The 11,684-nt window shown below is 48.3% G+C and overlaps 1 protein-coding gene and 1 non-coding gene across 2 annotated transcripts; one reads left to right on the forward strand and one right to left on the reverse strand.

The window, feature by feature from the left end:
• Positions 1-835: 835 nt before the first annotated feature.
• Positions 836-9,388, reverse strand: LOC126994839 (clumping factor B-like). Its single transcript, XM_050854110.1, has 2 exons — positions 8,847-9,388; positions 836-1,989 (listed from the first exon to the last, which is right to left on the reverse strand). Exons 1-2 carry the CDS (start codon positions 9,381-9,383, stop codon positions 892-894), a joined length of 1,635 nt encoding a protein of 544 aa, XP_050710067.1. The 5' UTR covers positions 9,384-9,388; the 3' UTR covers positions 836-891.
• Positions 3,087-3,158, forward strand: Trnav-cac (transfer RNA valine (anticodon CAC)). Its single transcript has one exon. It is a non-coding gene; the product is annotated as a tRNA-Val (tRNA).
• Positions 9,389-11,684: the final 2,296 nt, after the last annotated feature.

The following is an 11,684-nucleotide window of genomic DNA, read 5'->3' on the forward strand; positions in this document are numbered from 1 at the left end:
CCCTTGTCGACCCTTTGTTTAATATTTACGGTGATCTAAACTTCTGTCAAACTATTGCCCTTCGTTCTCCCTCAACCTCTTTCCCATTGTCAACCAACCTTTCAACCCTTAATATGACCTTACAGTCAGGTCAACTTAAGTCTCTTGTCTGCCTAAATCTCCTGTCAATCATGTCTAACTTTCTGCCGAACTAAACCCCCAACAACATGTACTTCAGCCAATATGGTGCAAAGTCTTTCACTATCAGGTCAACCTTTAGCATTTGTCTGCCCAAATCTCCAGTAAATTCATTATTCTCCAATCACCTTGACCCTGACTTCAACCCCCAATTCGTCTAATAACACTACTACCAATATAATGCCAAACTATAATTCAACTTACACTGTCAGGTCAACTTTAATGAAGCTCTTATCAGCCCAAATCCCTTGGAATGTCATGTCCAAACTGCTACCAGCCTAAAATCCTATCAGTTTGACTGGGACCATTTCTATACTCCACTCTGTAACCCTCTCAACTATTCCAAACCTCTAAACTCCCGTCACCTCAAAATGAAACACATATTAACGTACTTCTTTCAGCCCCATCACAACCTCCCGGTCACCACGTCAACCCACCACGTCGACTGACAAGCCCACCAACCCTCTAACCATTCAACCACTCGTCACATCAAAATTAAGCCCCTATCAAGTTACTCCTTCCACCCCCATCACCACCTCCTTGCCGCCCCATCAACCCGCCCCATACTACTACTACTACTACTACTACTTCCCATTCTGTTTGTACTCATGTAGAAAAGTTGTACCGGTAGGATAATAGATAAAAGTTGTAAATAAAAATGAGAAATGCAACAGTAACACAGTCTTGGGGCTCTCTCCTTATGTCTCACGCCCCTCACAGCCCCCCGCCGCCGCCGCCCCACCGCCACTCGTCAGGGTCAGCGAGTGGCACCCGCGAGACCAAGACCGCAGCGGCGGCCAGGAGCAGGGCGAGGCAGTTGTGCCGCCACGCCGCCCCCAGCCTCGCCAGGAAGCCACGGCCGCCGCCACGCTCCTCTGTGCCTCCAGCAGTGCCCCGCCCAACCTCCTCCTCTGCGTCTTCTTCAAGAGTCTCCCATCCACTCTCATCCGATTCTCCGGGAGTCTCCCGTTCACTCTCCTCCTCGGAGTCTCCGTCCTCAGACTCCCTTCCACTCTCCTTATCTGTGATTTCAGCAGTGTCAAGTCCACTCTCCTCTCCTGAGTCATCTACACTCTCCTCTGTGTCTTCTTCGGGAGTTTCCCATGCACTCACATCTGAGTCTTCTTCGGGAGTTTCCCATGCACTCACATCTGAGTCTTCTTCGGGAGTTTCCCATACACTCACATCTGAGTCTTCTTCGGCAGTTTCCCATGCACTCACATCTGAGTCTTCTTCGGGAGTTTCCCATGCACTCACATCTGAGTCTTCTTCGGGAGTTTCCCATGCACTCACATCTGAGTCTTCTTCGGGAGTTTCCCATGCACTCTCCTCTGTGTCTTCTTCGGGAGTTTCCCATGCACTCACATCGGTGCCTTCTTCGGGAGTTTCCCATGCACTCACATCTGAGTCTTCTTCGGGAGTTTCCCATGCACTCACATCTGAGTCTTCTTCGGGAGTTTCCCATGCACTCACATCTGAGTCTTCTTCGGGAGTTTCCCATGCACTCACATCTGAGTCTTCTTCGGGAGTTTCCCATGCACTCACATCTGAGTTTTCTTCGGGAGTTTCCCATGCACTCACATCTGAGTCTTCTTCGGGAGTTTCCCATGCACTCACATCTGAGTTTTCTTCGGGAGTTTCCCATGCACTCACATCTGAGTTTTCTTCGGGAGTTTCCCATACACTCACATCTGAGTCTTCTTCGGGAGTTTCCCATGCACTCACATCTGGGTCTTCTTCGGGGGTTTCCCATGCACTCACATCTGAGTCACTGGTGTCCATCTTTTCTTGGCACTGGTCTATCTCAGTGACCTCGGGGTCATAGCAAGCACGGTCCTTGTAAGTTGACCCTTTGTGGGCGTCATTTCCCTTCCCGTCAAACAGCCACTCCGTCAGTACCTCCGGAGATGGCTGGCGGGTCTGCAGCAGGGCGACCTTCCCCTCGTAGACGTACAGGGTGAAGCACTCTGGGCGGCCGCTGTGCATCAGCTGGCCCAGGAAGTCTTCCAGGCCCACTTTGGCCACGCGCGTCTGGCCGCTAAGGAGCGTCAGACAGATCTTAACTTGCGCCGCGTCCGCGTCCGCCTCGCTGCTGTACCGGAAGACGTGCTCCAGGTCCAGGAAGGCGTTGGATAAGAAGGGGGCCCGCGGCTTGTCGACGAAGGAAAACGCGGCCGCCTCCCTCCAGGCTCCGGCCAGCCTTCCCCAGCACCCGCGGCGCCGGCGGACGCTGACCGTCACCCGGATGGGCGCGGCCTTCACACTGCACCCGCCCACGGGCGCATCCACCAAGCAAGTGCCGTAGACAGCACGTCGGATCTCTTCTTTGCGGAAGGTTTTGGTTGCCATTTAAATGTTTTTGTTGTGTGACTTCAAAGAGAAGGAAGCTGCAGCAAGTTAGGCCAGTAACAGATGGTAGCGGCGGCCCCCCCTCCTCCCCACAGAAACAGACAAGAACCCCTCCACAAACAACACAGCACAACACAACACAACAAAACACACACACACACACACACACACACACACACACACGCACACACAAAACAGCACAACACAACACAACACAGCACAGCACAGCACAGCACAGCACAGCACAGAACAACACAACACAACACAACACAACACAACACAACACAACACACACACACACACACACACACACACACACACACACACACACACACACACACACACACACACAACACAACACAACACAACACACACACACACACACACACACACACACACACACACACACACACACACACACACACACACACACACACACACACACACACACACACACACACACACACACACACACACACACACACACACACACACACACACACACACACACACACACACACACACACACACACACACACACACACACATACACACATACGGCCCGGTTAGCTCAGGGGTAGAGCGTCTGGCTCACAACCAGAAGGACCGGGGTTCAATTCCCCGGCCGGGTGAAGAACGTAAGAACATAAGAACGTAAGGAGTCTGCAAGAGGCCGGTTGGCCTATACAAGGCAGCTCCTGTACACTCAACCCCACCTTACCTCACCATCCATGGCTTTATCTAACCTCTTCTTGAATGTATCTATGGTATTGGCACCCACAACATGGCCCCCAAGGCTGTTCCATTCGTCCACCACTCTATTGGTGAACCAATTCTTGCCTATGTCTTTGTTAAATCTGAATTTGTCTAACTTAAAACCATTGCTACGCGTCCTACCTGGCTCTTTTACTATCAAAATCTTATTAACATCCTCTTTATTAAATCCCTTCATCCATTTATAGACTTCGACCAAGTTTCCTCTCAACCTTTGCCTTTCTAGCGAGTGTAAGTTGGGTTTATCTTCTTTCACGTGTAGCCCCTGTTCACCTAGCAGTGAGTAGGTACGCGACGTCAGGCAAGGAGTTGTGACCTCGTTGTCGCGGTGTGTTGTGTGGGAGTGGTCTCAGTCCTACCCAAAGATCGGTACTACGAGGTCTGTGCCCTTCCGTAGGGGAACGGCTGGCTGTCTCGAGAGAGACCCGCAGCAGACCAAGAGGTGAATTACACACACACACACACACACACACACACACACACACACACACACACACACACACACACACACACACACACACACAGGCATCCTGTCGGTAGGCACCTGTAATTCACGTTTTCTTCTCGTCTCACCTGGCTGCGTCAAGGCCGTTCACGCGGTGAGTGTAGATGTTTGGAGATCGAGCACGGGAAGGAAGAGGGCGTGGAGGTGATCGTGCACACGTTAGGAGCTATAATGTGTGTCTGTGTGTCTGTCCGTCTGTCTGTTCTTTTGTTGGTTAGCATGATGGCTATGGAACACCATCCCCGCTAGAAGAGGTTCGCCAGTAACCTAAACACAACCCATCGTGGGCTAAGTATCGGCGCCTTCCCGGACGCATATTTACATACTCTACCACAGTACTGCGCAGGGGAGCGAGAAAGGATGAGCTACACCGTTTGAAGGGGTACTCAAACAGACCTCCCCGACACTGATTCGCGCACACCTTCACCTACTAATATTTTTTTTCTTTTTTCGTGTGTGTGTGTGTGTGTGTGTGTGTGTGTGTGTGTGTGTGTGTGTGTGTGTGTGTGTGTGTGTGTGTGTGTGTGTGTGTGTGTGTGTGTGTGTGTGTGTGTGTGTGTGTGTGTGTGTGTGTGTGTGTGTGTGTGTGTGTGTGTGTGTGTGTGTGTGTGTGTGTGTGTGTGTGTGTGTGTGTGTGTGTGTGTGTGTGCTTGTTGATATTCCACTGATTGATAGCATTTTTCTTATCGTAGAAATATATTTGTCTCTCTCTCTCTCTCTCTCTCTCTCTCTCTCTCTTTTATTATTAACAGTATTGGTGTGTGTGTGTGTGTGTGTGTGTGTGTGTGTGTGTGTGTGTGTGTGTGTGTGTGTGTGTGTGTGTGTGTGTGTGTGTGTGTGTGTGTGTGTGTGTGTGTGTGTGTGTGTGTGTGTGTGTGTGTCTGTGTGCTTGTTGATATTCCACTGATTGATAGTATTTATCTAATCGTAGAAATATATTTTAGTTCTCATATATATATATATATATATATATATATATATATATATATATATATATATATATATATATATATATATATATATATATATATATACACACACACCTATCTAAACCTATTAATAGTGGTGTTCCGCAGGGTTCTGTCCTATCTCCCACTCTCTTTATGTTGTTCATTGATGATCTTCTTTCCAAAACAAACTGTCCTATCCATTCTTACGCCGATGACTCTACTCTGCATTATTCAACTTCTTTTAATAGAAGACCCACCCAACAGGAACTATATGATTCCAGGCTGGAGGCGACAGAACTCTTAGCGTCAGACCTTACTATTATTTCCGATTGGGGCATGAAGAGCTTGGTGTCCTTCAACGCCTCAAAAACACACCTATCCACTCGACACAATCTTCCAAACACCAATCCCGTATTCTTTGACAACACTTAGCTGTCACCTTCTTGAACACTAAACATCCTCGGTCTATCCTTAACTCAAAATCTCAACTGGAAACTTCATACATCTTCTTTTACTAAATCAGCTTCCTCGATGCTGGGCGTTCTGTACTGTCTCCGCCAGTTCTTCTCCCCCGCACAGTTGCTATCCATTTACAGGGGCCTTGTCCGCCCTCGTATGGAGTATGCATCTCTAACTGAATCTTCCCTTTATTCTGCTCCTCCATATTTGCTCTTCTCCCTATTCCCTTTCATCTCTTCGCCTCCCCCCATTGTCTTAAGACACCAGACGCCGAGGACGGGCTCAGTCATGCTGGTGAACACGTTACAGGTACTGGGCCTGTCAAGCTGTTCCAGGGACAACGTGTGTGGCTTCCTGGAGGCTGGGGAGGATTTTCTTGGAGCGACGCAGCAGCGGTGGTGTGGCGGGTACAGGCGAGGTCTTTGGAAATATCTTGAGTACATGCAGCCTTGTGTGGACCGAGGCTGGCAGAAAAGCTAACATAAACAAGAACAACACAACTCTACGGTTCCTACCACCCCTTTCCTACCACCACAACCACCACGGCTATTACGTACTACAACATCTACTTCAGCACGACAACAACAACCACTAGTACCACTATAACCAATCCTTCCTTTCACCCTTTACCTCCGCACAGCAACGGTCCGCCCTCAACCTTCCTGCCGCAGCCTTTACAAGCACGGGACAGAACAGAACAGAGCCTCAGGTACTTACCCGGCCGAAGTAGCGTGTCTGTGTGGCGCCGAAGCACTGCATCACGGAGGGAGGGAGGGAGAGCAGGTGTGAGGTGTGAGGCTGCCCCGCCTGTCCCCCTCCGCTAACCCCCTCAAGATGGCTCTCCTCGTCCGCCGCTCGCTGCCTCTGTACGTGTGAGAAATGCTGTCATGAGGAGATTGGTAAATGGTTGACGGAGTAATTATATAGCTAGGTAACTAACGAGCTAACTTAACGAAAAAATTAATAAATACAGAAATAAGTGGATAAATAAGTATAACAATAAGTACAAAAATGACATAGTGAAGTCAACGCAAAAAAGACCAAAGGATAATATTATTAAAAGGAAGATAGACCGATAAAGATAAAGATAGATAGAGATAGATAGATAAATATGTGAAAGAAACAATAAGGAAAACAAAACTAAAAAATTGGGGATGAAACGATCTTTACAACAACTCCAGTAATGATAATAATAATAATAATAATAATAATAATAATAATAATAATAATAATAATAATAATAATAATAATAATAATAATAATAATAATAATAATAATATAAACACTTGCCTTTTGACCCCGTGACCTCCATTGCCTCGCCTCGCGGGATTTATGACTGACCAAGCTGTGAAAAAAAGAGGCGATGGGAGGAAGGGGGGAAGGAGGAGGAGGAGGAGGAGGAGGAGTTGGAGGAGGAGGAGGAAGAAAGGAAACGAGAGGGAGGGGAGGGGAGGGGAGAACAAGGCAGGGGCAGAGGGACGGAGAGAAGGAAGGGAGGAGGGAGGTGGGAGGATATGGATGGGGGAAGGGAAGGAAGGGGAAGGAAATGGAGGATGAAGAGCAATGTATCATTACTCTGAGGTGGCGGAGGAGGGAGGTGAGGGGTTGTTGTTGCTGTTGTTATTGTTGTTGTTGTTGTTGTTGTTGTTGTTGTTGTTGTTGTTGTTGTTGTTTAAAGTAGTGTTAACGAAGCTTTTTTTAGTCTTACGTCCATTCGTTTTCCTGCTAACTAAATAACAAAATACACTTGATATCTTTTTGTCTTATTTGGAGTCTCGTTGGCTGTTCTTAACCTAAAGCCCCATCGGAGCAGCTCTTCTTAACCTTTACTCGACACATACAATCCTTCTGTGGTTAATCTGATTCCAACACCCTTCCTAACACATGCTGTTATCAGGCTAAACTTAATCCCTTGTCGACGCTTTGTTTAATATTTACGGTGATCTAAATTTCTGTCAAACTACAGCCCTTCCCCCTCAACCTCTTTCCCATTGTCAACCAACCTTTCAACCAACATGACCTTACAGGCAAGTCAACTTAAGCCTCTTGTCTGTCTAAATCTCCTGCCAATCACGTCTAATTTTCTGCCGAACTAAACCCCCAACAACATGTATTTCAGCCTAATTTTCCTTCATCTTTCTTGCCAGCAACCCTTCAGCCAATATGGTGCAAAGTCTTACACTATCGGGTCAACCTTTAGCTCTTGTCTGCCCAAATCTCCTCTAAATTCATTATTCTCCAGTCAATTTGACCCTGACTTCACCTGCCCCCCAACTCGTCTAATATCATTACTGCCAATATAATGCCAAACTAAAAATCAACTTACACAGTCAGGTCAACTTTAATGAAGCTCTTAGCAGCCCAAATCCCTTGGAATGTCATGTCCAAATTCCTACCAGCCTAAAATCCTATCAATCTGACTGGGACCATTTCTAAACGCCACTCTGTAACCCTCTCAACTATTCCAAACCTCTAAACTCCCCTCAACTCAAAATGAAACACATATTAACGTACTTCTTTCAGCCCCATCACAACCTCCCAGCCACCACGTCAACCCACCACGTCGACTGGCAAGCCCACCAACCCTACAACCATTCAACCACTCGTCACATCCAAATTAAACCCCTATCACGTTACTCCTTCCAGCCCCATCACCACCTCCTTGCCACCCCATCAACCCACCCATACTACTACTACTACTACTACTACTACTTCCCATTCTGTTTGTACGTACGTAGAAAAATTGTACCGGCAGGATAATAGATAAGAGTTGTAAATAAGAATGAGAAATGCAACAGTAACACAGTCTTGGGGCTCTCTCCTTACGCCTCACGCCCCTCACAGCCCCCCGCCGCCGCCGCCCCACCACCACTCGTCAGGGTCAGCGAGTGGCACCCGCGAGACCAAGACCGCAGCGGCGGCCAGGAGCAGCGCGAGGCGGTTGTGCCACGCCGCCCCAGCCTCGCCAGGAAGCTGCGGCCGCCACGCTCCTCTGTGCCTCCAGCAGTGCCCCGCCCAGCCTCCTCCTCTGCGTCTTCTTCAAGAGTCTCCCATCCACTCTCATCCGAGTCTCCGGGAGTCTCCCGTTCACACTCCTCCTCGGATTCTTCGTCCTCAGACTCCCATCTAGTCTCCTCCTCTGTGCTGTCATCAGCCTCCCCTCCACTCTCCTCCGTGTCCTCGTCAGCCACCCTCTCCTCTGAGTCTTCATCGTCAGACTCCCATCCACTCTCCTTATCTGTGTCTTCAGCAGTGTCAAGTCCACTCTCCTCGCCTGAGTTATCTTTACTCTCCTCTGTGTCTTCTTCGTGAGTTTCCCATGCACTTACATCTGAGTCTTCTTCGGGAGTTTCCCGTGCACTCACATCTGAGTCTTCTTCGGGAGTTTCCCATGCACTCACATCTGAGTCTTCTTCGGGAGTTTCCCATGCACTCACATCTGAGTCTTCTTCGGGAGTTTCCCATGCACTCACATCTGAGTCTTCTTCATGAGTTTCCCATGCATTCACATCTGAGTCTTCTTCGGGGGTTTCCCATGTTCTTTCCTGTGCGTCATTCTCAGGGGTTTCCCATGCACTCTCTTCTGAGTCACTGGGGTTCATCTTTTCTTGACACTTGTCTATCACAGTGACCTCGGGGTCATAGCAGGCACGGTCCTTGTTAGTTGACCCTTTGTGGGCGTCATTTCCCTTCCCGTCAAACAGCCACTCCGTCAGAACCTCCGGAGATGGCTGGCGGGTCTGCAGCAGGGCGACCTTCCCCTCGTAGACGTACAGGGTGAAGCACTCTGGGCGGCCGCTCTGCATCAGCTGGCCCAAGAAGTCTTCCAGGCCCACTTTGGCCACGCGCGTCTGGCCGCTAAGGAGCGTCAGACAGATCTTAACTTGCGCCGCGCCCGCGTCCGCCTCGCTGCTGTACCGGAAGACGTGCTCCAGGTCCAGGAAGGCGTTGGATAAGAAGGGGGCCCGCTGCCTGTCGACGAAGGAAAACGCGGCCGCCTCCCTCCAGGCTCCGGCCAGCCTCCCCCAGCACCCGCAGCGCCGGCGGACGCTGACCGTCACCCGGATGGGCGCGGCCTCCACGCTGCACCCGCCCACGGGCGCATCCACCAAGCAAGTGCCGTAGACGGCACGTCGGATCTCCTTTTTGCGGAAGGTTTTGGTTGCCATTTAAATGTTTTTGTTGTGTGACTTCAAAGAGAAGGAAGCTGCGGCAAGCTAGGCCAATAGCAGATGGTAGCAGCCCCCCTCCTCCTCACATAGAAACACGCACCCCCCACACACAACACAACACAACACAGCAAAACAGACACACACACACACACACACACACACACACACACACACACACACACACACACACACAGAGTAAGCACGTAAGTAAGTAAGCATTTATTGACCACTCTGTTTATCCACCTCCCAGCAAGCCTGTTGACCCACCTCACACTACTTTCTGCTCCTTCCTACCCTGTTTCTGCGCCTCTCAGTCACCGTGTCAACCCCCCCCATCGCACGCCAACCCGCAGCCCCCCCCCCCCCCCTCACAGCCTCCCTTCACCCCGCGCCCAACACTACACATTTACTAGTTGAGGCTTTCACATGCAGTTTTCCATCACGGCGCAGCGTCATTCATACTTCTGAACGGAAATATTTTCAGTGGCCGCGCTCCGCTTGCATCCATCAACGATAAAAAAAAATGATAGTAGTAATGAAAAAAGAATAAACTCAAAAGCAAAACCAATCATGTTTATATTTGGAGAAAAAAATCGATGTGGTAAAATTAATGACTGTGTGGTATTGAAGGACTTAAAAACACTGAAAAGTAGAGCCTTCGCTTTTACTAGAAAATAAACAATCAATATGAGAAAAGCATAGAAAGGATGTAAGTGAAAAATCAATATAAATATAAATAATTTGTTATTCCTGTGAGTAATGAAGCAAGGAAGGATTTACTAGATTTACTATTCGCTTATACTAGAAAATAAATAATCAATATGAAAAAAGCATAAAAAGGATGTGTGAGTGAAAAATCAATATAAACATAAATAATTTGTTATTCTTGTGAGTAATGAAGCAAGGAAGGATTTACTGGGTCTGAAGAGTGTTAATAAGGCATCGTTAGTGAGCTCGGCGACACTGAGGTAATCACCAGGATCAGTTGACCTGTCTTTTGTATGCCTGTCTGTGTGTAGGTATCTACGTCTGTCTGTCTGTCTGTCTTTATGTATGTATGTATGTATGTATGTATGTATGTGCACTTGTCTGTCTGTCTGTCTGTTTGTCTGTCTATATGTAAGTATGTATGTGCACCTGTCTGTCTGTCTGTCTGTCTGTCTGTCTGTATATATGTATGTGCACCTGTCTGTTTGTCTGTCTGTCTGTCTGTCTGTCTGTCTGACTGTCTGTATGTATGTATGTGCACCTGTCTGTCTGTCTGTCTTTATGTATGTATGTATGTGCACCTGTCTGTCTGTCTGTCTGTCCTTATGTATGTATGTATGTGCACCTGTCTGTCTGTCTGTATGTATGTATGTATGTATGTGCACCTGTCTGTCTGTCTGTCTGTCTGTCAGATATGTGCACCTCTCTGTCTGTCTGTCTGTCTGTCTGTCTGTCTGTATGTATGTATGTATGTATGTATGTGCACATGTCTGTCTGTCTGTATGTATGTATGTGCACCTGTCTGTCTGTCTGTCTGTATGTATGTATGTATGTATATGCACCTGTCTGTCTGTCTGTCTGTGTGTAGGTGTCTATGTCTGTCTGTCTGTCTGTCTGTCTGTCTGTATGTATGTATGTGCACCTGTTTGTCTGTCTGTCTGTCTGTCTGTCTGTATGTATGTATGTGCACCTGTCTGTCTGTCTGTATGTATGTATGTGCACCTGTCTGTCTGTCTGTCTGTCTGTCTGTCTGCATGTATGTATGTGCACCTGTCTGTCTGCCTGTCTGTCTGTCTGTCTGTCTGTATGTATGTATGTGCACCTGCCTGTTTGTCTGTCTGTATGTATGTATGTATGTATGTAAGTATGTGCACCTGTCTGCCTGTCTGTCTGTCTGCCTGTCTGTATGTGCACCTGTCTGTCTGTCTGTCTCTGTCTGTCTGTCTGTCTGTATGTATGTCTATCAGTATGTATGTATGTGCACCTGTCTGTCTGTCTGTCTGTCTGTCTGTCTGTCTGTCTGTCTGTCTGTCTGCCCGTCTGTCTGTATGTCTGTATGTGCACCTGTCTGTCTGTCTGTCTGTCTGTCTTTATGTATGTATGTGCACCTGTCTGTCTGTCTGTCTGTCTGTCTGTCTGTATGTATGTGCACCTGTCTGTCTGTCTGTCTGTCTGTCTGTATGTATGTCTGTATGTGCACCTGTCTCTGTCTGTCTGTCTGTCTGTCTGTAGGTATGTGCACCTGTCTGTCTGTCTGTCTGTCTGTCTGCCTGTCCGTATGTATGTGCACCTGTCTGTCTGTCTGTCTGT

Source organism: Eriocheir sinensis, unplaced genomic scaffold (assembly GCF_024679095.1).
Source record: "Eriocheir sinensis breed Jianghai 21 unplaced genomic scaffold, ASM2467909v1 Scaffold89, whole genome shotgun sequence".
NCBI classification, from domain to species: domain Eukaryota; kingdom Metazoa; phylum Arthropoda; class Malacostraca; order Decapoda; family Varunidae; genus Eriocheir; species Eriocheir sinensis.